Source organism: Lacerta agilis, chromosome 2 (genome assembly GCF_009819535.1).
Source record: "Lacerta agilis isolate rLacAgi1 chromosome 2, rLacAgi1.pri, whole genome shotgun sequence".
Classification (NCBI taxonomy): Eukaryota; Metazoa; Chordata; class Lepidosauria; order Squamata; family Lacertidae; genus Lacerta; species Lacerta agilis.
This window is the reverse complement of record NC_046313.1, coordinates 97827518-97840371: the sequence shown is the minus strand read 5'-3', so window position 1 is coordinate 97840371 and position 12854 is coordinate 97827518. Positions and strand designations below refer to the sequence as shown.

The following is a 12854-nucleotide window of genomic DNA, read 5'->3' as shown; positions in this document are numbered from 1 at the left end:
TGCTTCAAAACTGCAGAATCTTTCATCTTTTAATTGAAAAGTTCCTGCAGGGAGTAGATCAGTGCCCTGCCCCTTTAGGCAACTTGTTTGCCACCCCATCTGCCACCCCAAATGCTACGTCTTTGAAATGACGCTGCTGTGAAAAGATTAAAATATATTTTCTACCACTCGGATGACACCAAATCTTTTCTGGATGCCAAAATAGCTACTGTTGAGGAGAGTTGAAGAAATATCAATTAAGAAACTCCGTCGAAGGGATTTGCTTATCCTTGTTGGGCCAACTCCAGAACAGATTGAAAAAGGGATTAAAATAATGAGGGGCAGAATCAAAAGGCATGGGGGGGGAAACAGATACAGTTCCTTTCATTACTCCAGTCGCCAGAAAGCGCATGTGTGAAAACGAAGATGCTGATTGAGAATAACGCAGAAGGTGGCCTGTCACGAGAGTCCTCTGATGGCGGCTTCTTTTCTCTGTTTCCACTTCGAGAGAGCTACTGGGATTCTGCTTTTTAGTGGGGGGCCGAGACAAAAATGTTTCCCATACTTTGTGTTTGTCTGGGGTGCGTGGGGTAGGGCGGAGGGAAAGCAAAATGAAAGGCATGCTGCTGATTTCTAGTGGGATTTAGACTTCCGGGGAGGGGGTTAATGTTTTAATGTTAATGTTTAGGGAAGTTTTTAATGTGTGGCATTTTAATGTATTTTAATCTTTGTTGCAAGCTGCCCAGAGTGGCTGGGGAAACCCAGCCGGATGGGCAGGGTACAAATAAATTATTATTATTATTATTATTATTATTATTATTATTATTATTATTATTAGAAAGAACACCCAAATCCACAGTTGGGCAATACGTTTAATAGGGCCAACCAACATGTCACAAAACAATGTCAAGCCATTGAGTTCTACAGAACTCTTCATTAGGCTACAGGATATGCGAAGCAGGGAGAGAGGCATGGGAAGCACGAGTTTCGATTTGGTCTCATTGGAGACCATTTCCCCCAAGCCACACCCACCTGCTCCACACTCAATGTCATATGTGACACCAGGTGAGGGGCAGGTGGAGATGCGCCTGCCAGTGTACAATCAGAAGCCTGGGAGTGCATTCCTGATTGTACATTGGCAAGGGAGGCTTGCCGAGCTGGTTACAGATTAAATCTAAATGGCTACAAGGCCATTTAGGGGATTGCAGGGGACGGGGTCAGTCAGCTTGGATAGCTCAGTGGGTTAGGGTGTGATGCTGATAATGCCAAGGTTTGCAGGTTCGATCCCCATATAGGGCAGCTTCACATTCCTGCACTGCAGGGGGGGGGGCTGGATGGTCCTCAGGTTCCCTTCCAACTCTACAGTTTTGTGATTGTTGGATAGGGTAACGTGTCATATTTGATATTTAGCTGCAGCCTCTAAACAGGCCCTTAAAAGAAAAGGAGGGGGGGGAAGGAACAGGGGGTGGTTTCAGGCAGGTTGGCTGACCAAAACCACTTTGCATGGCTACCTTTCATTTCACGGTCTTGCATTTGTGAATCTATTTTTGCTTCTTAGTTCAGTTTCCTCCGTGGCTTTTTGTCTACAGGCCCCTTTTTTCTGAGCTTGCCAAACATTGCCTAGAATGCCTTCCCAGGTCGACCCTTGTCCGTCTGCCCTGGTTTTTCTAGTCCTGATTGCAGTTCATGATTTTTTCTTTTTTGGGGGAGGAATCATAACCCTAGATCTGCTGGGATAAGCGAGTTAGGATGTGGTGGATCTCCAGCTCAGGCAGTTTGTCTCCAACCCTGGCTCAGCTGGAGATATGCTAGCTCAGCCAGTGCCCAATAAACCTTGAAAAATGGGTGTTCCAGAAGAGTGGCAGAAGAGGGACTGGATATTGGAATTTATGCTGGATCTTGACTCTGTTCAGCTCCGTCATGTGACTTGGCAACCCAGTGAAAGCTACACCAGCAAAAAGGGTGGTGTAAATCAAACTCTGTTTTAAAGGCTTGTTGATTTGTCTGCTAGGCTTTAGCCGGCTCAGCCAGCAGTAGCCCCCCTTGTGAACGAGTTTGGATCTGGCGTAGCTTTTGCTGGCTTCTCATACTTACAGTTGCTTCCTTCCTTCCTGCAATTTGTTTACTGGGGGAATCTTACCGTGTCACTGACACTTCCATAGGCTCTCTTATGTGATATGCCATTAGAAACTGAACTATGCTTGCTGTGGTAACTCTCCTAGAGTTAGTGTAACTTCAGCAGGTGGTTGTTCTTCTCATTTCAGGTGTCCTTTGTTCCTTTATTCCATCTCCAGACCCAAATCAAGAAACCCACACAGCACCTTCTAAACGCTCATTTTTTTGGAAGGGAACAGGGTGTCTGGAAGACAACTGAGACTTAGCCTTTATGATCCTAGGGATTTATTTCCGTTTTGTTATAACAATGCTGAAGTCCATTTTGCAACCAGATATCTTGGATAAATAGAATAGAATAGAATAGAATAGAATAGAATAGAATAGAATAGATCTTTATTATCATTGTCCCCTTGCGGGAAACAATGAAATTCCTCATGAAGGTTAAGGTGATCATCTGTTGAGCATACCCCGCTCCCATCTTTCCTGAAATAAAAATGAAATTGTTTTAGAAAGGCCTGATGGTAATTTTTACCTTCATGGTATTGCTATTTATTCTAAAATTATTATTATTTTTTTTAAAAAAGAAGCCATGGCGCTTATTTTTGTCCATAGAAGTTGTCCTTTGATAAACTTGGCTTCTTTCTGGTGAATTTTGGTTCCATTTGTGGAACGATGCTTCTGCATTCTACTTTTTTCATACAAGATTCAGCATGAAAGCAGTTCACCGCTTCATGAATGAACACTGAACCACAGGGGAAAAAAGGCATAAAAGCGCTGGCAGAGGCTAACAGGAAAGCGGTAGATGGGCAACGACTATGTAACCATCTGAAGAAAATACTTGCCAGCCTACCAGATAACATCCTGCAATGTACTGGGAAGCTTGAGTCTAAAGTGGAGAACCTTATAAGGCACAGGTGCAAACTCCACAAACGGTAACACCACTGCTATACCCAGTTCAGGAATGGTGGAAAAGCCCAAAGCTGTAGATCTTATCAATGGAGCCCATGAACAGGGTGAATTGCCTTTCATGAATAGCTTCCCCTACTGTCAGGGACTATGATGAGGAGGGCTGCACTGAGGAGGAATGGTGGGAGCCTCCCCCTCCCCCAGCTCCTGCATCTTCTCAGGATCAGGAGGACAGTTTAGACTTGGAACAGTGGTTTGCAGAGGGGCATAGTTCAGAAGGCAGAAGCTGGGAAATACTGGATGGGGAACAGCTAGGAGAAGCAGCATTGGGAAAGAGAGAGTTAACAGATTGAGAGTCTCTGGACAGCGTCCATCCCACTTCTCCAAGGATACAGAGAGCTTAGAAAGTGTTAGAGCAGAAAGCGCAGAGGGTACAAGCTCAGATTACAAAACGTAGGAGTAATGTAGATTAATAGGGACAGAGGGAGGAGTGACCCTTAATTTGGAGCACCGCCATTTCTAGTAGATGTGTTCTTTGTTCACTTACTGTGATTATTAAAGATTCTAACTGGTAAGACATTCCTTTCGTTTGATCTTTTGTTTACTGCCATAGGGGAGGAAGCCGATTCCCCAAAACATGACAGCTATTGAGGAGGACAAAACAAAAAGGAAGAAAGATATGTCATGATAGGCAATTTGGGATGTGGATGGATCCATACAGTCCTATACAGTGTATAGGAGACGGGGAGCATCAAGAGAGGTATGCAGAGGCCAGAGCAAGAACTGTTGTGTAGAGGGGTGCCTTGTTTGCCATCTTTGGGGACCTCTGGGTAGCTCACCAAACCTCTGTAGCCTGGAACTGGGTGTGTGGATTGCAGCTGGGTACTGAATGAGATACAGCTGTGGACAGCCAGAGGAAGTCCTATCTACCTTTCTGCCTACCCATCAAAAGCAAGCCTAGAGCAAGAGACTTGAATGGTGTCAGAAGGTTCCAGGAATCTGAAATTTATTTATTTATTGAGAGGAGGAGCTCTCAGTTTGTTTGGGTCTTGAGCGAGAGCTAGGAGGCTGAAAGAGGAGGTATGTCAGAAGGAGAAGGGATTGATATTATTATCAGTAAATGGCATTAATGGTTTCATTTTGCATTTTTGTAACATTCATTTTAGTTTACAAAATGGCCTAAAATAAATAGTTTTTTTAAATTTAGAATAATATTTTAAATTGCAAAGTAACTAATAATAATACTAAAAATCCAGAATTAAACAACTGACAAAAAAATTCCCAGGCACTACTGAAAGAGTATTCATATAACACCCTGAGACTAGGCCTTCCAGCATTTCCCATTGAACATTTAGATCTCCGATGTTACTGATTTTCAAAAATACAGAATGTTTTGGAATCGTCCAGTTTGACATTTTCAGAAACTCTGCAATCTCCCAATGCCACCAATTTGGGGGGTGGGGTGGGGTGGGGCAGAGCGGGGTAGGGGTTTCAAACTCTTAGAACCTTTGAATGCACATTTTCATTTCAGATATAAAGAAGAAAGTATGCTTATCTCTGCAGCTTTTGTATCCATTTCAAGAGTAGTAGAACAAAGCACGTTAAGTCACCACATGTCAAATCTGCAGAGCGGAAAGGCACCAATTGCAGCGTTAAAAGATGGGAGTGAGTACCAGTGATGGACAGCAGAGGCATCATCTAAAAGACCATTTGCAGAGAGGAGCCTATGGCTATGAAGACTGTGGCAGGCAGCTTCAGTAAATGGTGCCAACAACACCTCTGCTTCTTCCCCGCAAATGCTTCTCCCTGCCAAGAAGTGTCGCCTCTGCCTTATCTGCGATGAGTCAATTTCTTTGTTTTCATACAAATCTCTGCCTCTGTAGGGAATCAAGCGAAGCTGTACAGCAGTGGCTCAAGAAAGAGCAAGGATGGCTGTTTCCAGGGCATCTTTCTGTCTATGAAACTGTCACAGAGCGAACAAGGATTGCCACAAGAACAACTGTAGAGGCACATTTTACAACAGAGAGGGAGGGGCACTGTATTCATTCTAAACTCAGAGAGACATGGCCCTCTGGTACATTCGCTCCCCTGCATTGACTCATCTATGGCAGCAGCATTGAACTACAGGCCGATTCACACAGTTTCACTTACATGCGAGCAGATGTGCTCTCTCCTGAGCAGGGAAATTAGCAATAAGTTGCATCCAACGCTAGCCCTACCCAGAGTAGACCCACTGAAGTTAACAGGCATGACTAACATAGGTTCATTAATTTCAGTGGGTCTGTTCTGAGCAGATCTTACTTGGAGGGAACCCAAATTTCTTTCTGCACAGCCTTACATGTTATCTCCAGGACCAGGCTTCCAGTCATGGCAAGATCACCTGTGAACCAGTTGGTATTTACATCTTATTTGCAACTTGAAAAAAAAAAAAATCTTAGTGAGTCAAGCTGTGTGAAGCCCAGCAAATGGAGAACTTGGCTTGATATTGTTAGTATGGAATTGACACACACACACAGAGAGACTCAGTCTCTCTCTCTCTCACGCACACACACCTTTAAAAAATCCACACAAGTATAAATAAATGGGCTGCAAAGGCTTCACATATTGTGTTTAAGATTCCATATTATTCCATATATTTTGTTTAAAACAGGAATGTAAGGCAGCTTTATTTGGTCTCATTAACTTTAATGGTAAAATAGAAAACCTCCTATATTTTATAAGGAAGCTCATATGCAGCCAAGACATGGAATGCAGATGGACATTATAGATAGTGGTTTCTCTGAGGCATGTATGTTACAGGTGAATGAATCAGCGTCTGCTGCCTCCCAAAGAAAAGCTACCCAATACATTAGACACAAGGATAGGTTTTCATTATAGGAGCTAGCAAAGGGGAATACACTTGTCTCAAGAAGAAGAAGAAGAAGAAGAAGAAGAAGAAGAAGAAGAAGAAGAAGAAGAAGAGTTTGGATTTGATATCCCGCTTTTCACTACCCGAAGGAGTCTCAAAGCGGCTAACATTCTCCTTTCCCTTCCTCCCCCACAACAAACACTCTGTGAGGTGAGTGGGGCTGAGAGACTTCAGAGAAGTGTGACTAGCCCAAGGTCACCCAGCAGCTGCATGTGGAGGAGCGGAGACGCGAACCCGGTTCCCCAGATTACGAATCTACCACTCTTAACCACTACACCACACTGGCTCACACACACACACACACACACACACACACACTTTAGGATTCATTCTATTCTCTTGGTTGTTATCTTTTTTTATTGGTAATATGGGACCTCATGGTGATTACATAATAATAACGTGCAGTGGGCCAGTGAGAGTGGGCAAGATAGAAATAGGTTGTTACGCTTACTTTTTGTTTGCTGGTAAGTAGAATTGTAGCCTCAATATACCAGCAAAACCACCAGTGCCAAGTTCAAAACAAAGGTTTTGATGTAAAACAACAACAACACAGAAAGTAAATTCAAGCAAGCAATGCCCACATACTTTAAACATTGTTCACAGAGCCAAACAGCTATTTAGAATAATGGAACTGTAGCCAGAAAGAAGCGAAGGCCTTCGCTGAGATTTGATAAATAAGATGTTCACCTGGTCACTCATGGTGAGTGGACATCACCTTGAGGTGATCAGTGAAGAAAGCTTTTTAAAGACAGCTGTTTCTTTCCTTATTGGCCACTGACGTACCGTAGTTCGTTAATGTAGGTTTGTGCAGACAACTTTACTTTACTTGCAACCTTTGTGGATAGAGCTGCAAGTCTGCCTTTATGTTCTTCCCAAGCCTGAAGACAGCTCTGTTCATTCCCCACCCTTCACCTGTCCAATGAAGACCCAAGCGTACCATTATCATGGCCAGATAATAATGTGCACAGCACAAGAATGTTTGCAGAACATATACTAAGCTTCATGCACCAATGAAAGGTAGAAACAAATTCAATCTGATCTGCAGGGAAATCCTTTCATGACTCCAATAGGGTAATCATTCAGGCCCCCATTATGAGAAAAAAAAACACATCCAAACCAATGCAAATTTTATTGAACTGTTATTCCAAATCACCCAGGATCCTTTAATAATGTATTTATTTCTTATACCCTGCACATCTGACTGGAAAAACAGCAGTGACACAACAGACCATCACACATTAAAAGCGTCCTGATACAGGGCTGCCTTCAGGTGTCTACAGAATGCTGTATATTTATCTCTTTGACATCTGACAGGAGGGTGTTCCACAGGGCAGGCACAACTACCGAGAAGGCCCTCTGCCTGGTCCCCTGTAAGCTTACTTCTTGCAGTGAGGGAACTGCTACAAGACCCTCGGCGCTGCATCTCAATGTCTGGGCTGAATGATGTGAGCAGAGATGCTCCTTCAGGTATACAGAGCCAAAGCTGTGTAGGGTTTTAACTACTATGTCTAGTAGTTGAAACAACAGACTAGCAGGCGAGTCTAGTCACAATGTGAATTTCTCAGCAGAGCAAAGCTATGTTGGGGGATTAAAATGGTGGCAAGACATAGCTACACAGGTTGGGTCCAAGGCCGCAAATAACTTTTATAAATTATGTTTAATACAATCAAGGAGGTGTGCCAGAACTGTAATCCTGCTGTCATAGGAACAAGTGAACTATAATATATAACACTGAAAGTATATGCATTCCACACAAAAAAGTGTAATGTTCTGAAGGTGTCTGACCCAACACCAAAAGTCAAGTAAAATCTAAAGTCCCAACTGCAGGATCAAACACAGCTTTGGATGTAGTCACATTCAATAAATAGCAATGTACATTAAAAATTACCGGTATACAGGAATTTAACACCTGTTAGTGATGGCCAAATTTAATTCCTGGTTCAATTCCACCGACTTTGCTGGTTAGGATACGACGAGAAGCAATGATGGATACTAATGTATGAGTGTCAGTTCTGCTTCTTGTTTCTTAGCATTTACATGTCAATATTTTATTAAAAAGGAAACATGAAACTCTATGCTGTACAGAATGGCTAGCAAAGACAGTAGGTTCAACAGAGGTTGTTTTTCGAAACATAAGACGTTTGGGGGCCAATTTCGGACCTGGAGTAAGCAGGCACGGGTTCAACTAATTGCAGTGACACGGCACACACTTTTCCCCAGATCAGACTTTGGTGCCCAGTATTGATATTATATAGACCAAAGAATATACTTGCCAGACAAGAATAGGAATCATTAAGTCTGTGGTCCAAAGTGAGGCGCTGAAGCATCTCAAAGAGTGCAGCGTGGTCAAAGTTACAGGGATTGGAAGAGATAAATTCATCCATGCCATGCTTTTGAGCTCTATCTGCATCTGTTCATTTATACATATAGAGAAAGAAACAATTTAGAGAAACATTGCATTGCATAAGATGCATCAGGTGCTATTAAATGAAGCACGAGAACTACTTCGCTCCCTAGCATTCGGCTGAATTGCAGGCTCACAAGCCTCTATCAAATAGTCTTCAGCTTCCATTGTCAACTTGCAACACTTATTTATTGCCTTTGAGGCCAAAGGTACTAGAATCAGCATCTACCCCACTTGAACACATTTCTTCTGCACTTAACAAGATAACTTTTCCCTCACAAAAGCAAACAAACCTCCAAAACAACTCGTCCCCAAAAGCAAACTAGAGGGACGGTAACAAACAGCCGTTTCCTATTTATGTATTTCTAAATAATTGTAATAGATTCTGCCATTCTAAGGAAATGTGGTTTGTTATGTTTTCTTAATTTTACTATATTTGGCTAAGGAGAAGCCCATTTAGACTTTTTGGGGCGAAAATCTTATCCATCATGGGTTTTGGGGTTGTTTTTTTTTTAAACTCAACCTGCAGACGTAAACATAGGGGTGTGGTTTTTTTTTGCTATTTTTTTTTACAGCAGATTTAAAATCTTTTCTGAAAGAAACAACATAAAAGATGCTCCTCTAAACATCACAGACAAGTTAATCTGCCATTTCAGTGGCAGAACAGTCTGATTATTATTTTTTTTGGGGGGGGACCCAATTAACAATTGCTTCAGATAATTACTGTGCAATCCTATATACATTTCATCCCAGAAGTATGTTTTACAGATTTTAGTGGGACTAACCGTCAGGTAAGTGCACATAGGATTGCAACCTAAGCATTGTATCGGGGTTCAACTTCTGTTCTACTTTGTGGGGGACAGGAGAAATGCAAGATGCTGCCCGATCCTAATAATAATAATAATAATAATAATAATAATAATAATAATAATTTTTTTGGTACCCTGCCCTCCCGGCCGGAGCCGGGCTCAGAGCAGCTAACATCATATAAATAATACATGTTTAACTCTAATAAAATACCCACTTTGTTCGTTTCATTTTAAGCTGATGTCTTTTGGTACAAGTTTCCAGAGACTACACCTATTACCCACATTAATCAATCAATCAATTAAAATCATACCTAGATAGAAGGAAGTATTTTGTAGACAGGGGCAGGTCTACAAAATACACTGTTTCCAGTCCTGACGCAGATGTGATTTGTTCAGGAGCAACAGAATTAAAATACCGGTAACCCCTTTGCCTTAAATTCTTTTTCTCCATTGACTCAGTTTTCTGCTAAGTGAGGCCTTGCACAAATCCTCAACAAATAAAGCAGGAAATCGGGATTTAAATCCCCACCTTGTTTACAGCTTCCTACTAAGGTCTTAAGAGAATTAGCAAAGCTGAAGGGCACAATAGCACACTTAAAATGAAGACCTAGAGTTTCTTTGGGATGATTCTCACTTCAAAAGCACAACAAGATTTTTTTTCTTTTTAAAGGCCTGTGTTTCAAAAACAGCGAGTGGAGCTGTGCTTATATAGAAACAAAGGAGATTTCTGCGAAAGGTTTCTGAAGTGGGGAGCACTGCACAAATTGCTTTGAGAACGCCCGGCTCCTATATTAAGGAATTAGTGCAGCCTTTTTTAATAAAAAGAAAACAAGAGAAGGGAGGGGACAAACCTTTTATAGTATATTATCTACATAGAAGATTTTGGTTTTCTAAAAGGCTACACAAGCAAACTGTAAAACCTGAAGCATCTCCATTAACTGCAACGAGGTGTTAGTTCAGCAAATAATGTATGTGTTTCTTTAATTCTGTATGCTGAACTAAAAATGGCAGCCTAACCTTTCCCTAAACATGCTGACTTGGAATAAAGCCTCACTGAATTCTGAGGGGCTTAACTGCAACCCGCTGAAAGGACAGGCTACACTATTCCAGAGTATGGTTTTATGTTTTTTGTTTAGTATGAACCTATTTTATTCAATAACTGGTTGATCTTCTAATTTATGTTTCATCAACTTAATTTCTAGCTGCACATCTACAGAGCAGCGTTAAATATAGTTTTATCTGGTTGGCTGATGCCACATGGATGTTTCTCAGTTCAGTGGCAAGGAATGTGTGAATTAAGTCAAACCGTAGCTGTCAACTTTCCCCCTTTTTTAAGGGAAATCCCCTTATTCCGAATAGGATTCCTCGCAAGAAAAGGAAAAAGTTGACAGCTACGACTCAAACACCTTGGCTGTAAGCCATAGTGCCGGCTCTACCATTAGGCAGAGTAAGGCAGCTGCAGGCCCAACAATATTCCACATGAGTCCCCTGAGGTAGCTCACTCTCAGCCACCTAACTGGGCTTGCTGCCCTCAGGTACAGCAGAGAATGTCATCCCATCATCAGTATTGATGATTGATTGTGCATTGGTAAGTTTCAATGGACCAGGCTGTAAGTTTACTTTCCCTACAGGCTTAAGACCTTCAGCACAGTCCAGTGTAACCTTGGGTTTCAAACTGCAGCACACTATGAGCAACCAATCAGATGCTGTCTATCTCTTTTGACAGACGATGCCCATCCCCTCTGGGCCAAGATCAATTTGATTAATACAAATACACCAGCAAAAGGCTTCCCCACCCCTGCCATTTTCAAGTTTTACAGCAGCCAGAATAATAAACACATAGTAGATGAAAAGCTTCACAGTTTTAACAGGCTGGATGAAGCTTAAAAAAATTATTTTAAATAGTCAAGGCTGCAGTGTTCAAATTTCCCCGAGTAGACTGCAAGCTGACAAATTGGCTGGAGGCCTTCATTTGCCAGTTCTGCTCAGATATTTCATGACTTTTCCAATTATGAGCCATGGTGCCTTGTCAATCCCGATGCTTTAATAAGCGAGCCAGAGTAAACTGGCGACGAGTTGAAAGCGCCCCTCAATCTTCTAAGCGGGTAGAATTCTGACCTCACAGGAATCCAGTGTCATGGCTCTGAACAGTTAATTGCTCAGCCTCTTTTAATAGTTATTAAAAATTAAATGAACTACCCTACGTGTCAGGGCACGTGACAAAACTGTTTCTGCAATGCACCACATCAGCCTGTAGCTGGGAAGAACAGGATGACTGACTGCTGACCCATATTTAAAAATGACTCCCTCATTTTTCTGTTTAACTAGGAGTGCTCTTCCCTCCATTGAGAGCGCTGGTTTAGGCACTGAGCAATGCATTCCAGGGACAGCCTTTCTCTGGCCAGGTGTTGTTTGCCTAAACCAGACCTGCTTCTATCATGCTCACTGCGCTGCCCTTCCCACCAGCTTGGCTGCATAATGTAGGGCCCTGGAATCACTTCCCAGAAGCTTATTGCTCATGCTCCTTTTCACCCCGGGGCAGTGGCGTCCTTCCAACATGTGTTGGATCCATTCTAGGTCAATATCTAGCCTGATGTGATGATTACCATGAGGTGACAAATTTCACTATGGGATGGGGTTAACAGTTCTGTGAATACTGCCTGTGTACACTGCATGGGGTAATGGTGGTATGGAATTTATTAGAGGTTTGACAACTTGCCAAGCAATCTTCTACCTAGCTTCCAAGCTTTAGAAGCTCCCACACTAACATTTGAATGTACCCAGCCCTCACTATGCTGGTGGCTGGGATAGGCTCATGCGGAGGTGCAGTTAGGGGAACCAATCAATGCCTCCACATGGAGGCTGTACACAACCGCTGACGATGGATACCACGTTTTCGAGCTGCTGCAATTATGCGCATCCCAGCAGCTACGTACATACAACATCCATTGTTCCCACAGAGGAAGGGGGTGCGGTGAGGGCGGTCTGCGCCGGGTGTCGCCACTGAGGGGTTTTTTTTTGACAAATTGCCGGGCGGCACTTGCCACAGGGCCTGCAGCGCACCCAAGCCACACATCTTTCCTGGGAGAGACACGGTGGCTTATGTGCGCAGACTCTGTGCTTCCTGAAACGGTCTGCCTGCTGCCTCCCCCTCAGCTGTAAGGTGGCTGAGTGAGAGGAGGCAGGCAGATTCCTCAGAGGCCCTGCAGAGCATCCTGCCCCAGCTGTGGGTGGCTGGCCCCGCCCCTGGGCGCAGGGCACGTGCGCCGCCCCAGGCTCCTGATTGCTCCGCCGCTGCACAGAGGGCATCTCTGTGTAAAGTTAGTCATGTGAAGTCAGTTCTGTGAAAGCCGCTGCTTAGAAATGGCGGTGTGAAAAGAGGTGCTGGCGAAGTTTGCAGTCATGATGCAAAGCCAGAATGAGCAAGAGCTACATAGGGGTGGGTGTACTGAGCTCATTTGCAGCCACTTCATACCTCTCTTTGTGTGAGCAACCGGATGAGCACTTAAACATAGCCTTCTGTTAGGTGCAGACCTAAGCATGCCTTCATATTCTGGCCTGTCGGTAGGCCAACGACCATAGTTTCTGGGTTTGCCTATGAAGGGGAGCTATGATAAAGAGCTGTGCCCTGGTTTGTTCAGCTACTCCTGTGAAGGGGAGCAAAGCAGTTGCAAAGTTCTCTACATGGGTTCCTCAGACAGAATACAATCTGCTGGAGATCCAGATACTGAAA

The 12854-nt window shown here is 43.2% G+C and overlaps 1 protein-coding gene across 1 annotated transcript in view; it reads right to left on the bottom strand.

Moving 5' to 3' along the window:
- The window catches only part of CADPS (calcium dependent secretion activator), a 337985-nt gene that overhangs the window by 137036 nt on the left and 188095 nt on the right, over positions 1–12854 (bottom strand). The window contains 1 exon segment of the mRNA XM_033141314.1: positions 8182–8318. Within this exon segment, the coding sequence (XP_032997205.1) occupies positions 8182–8318 (137 nt within the window).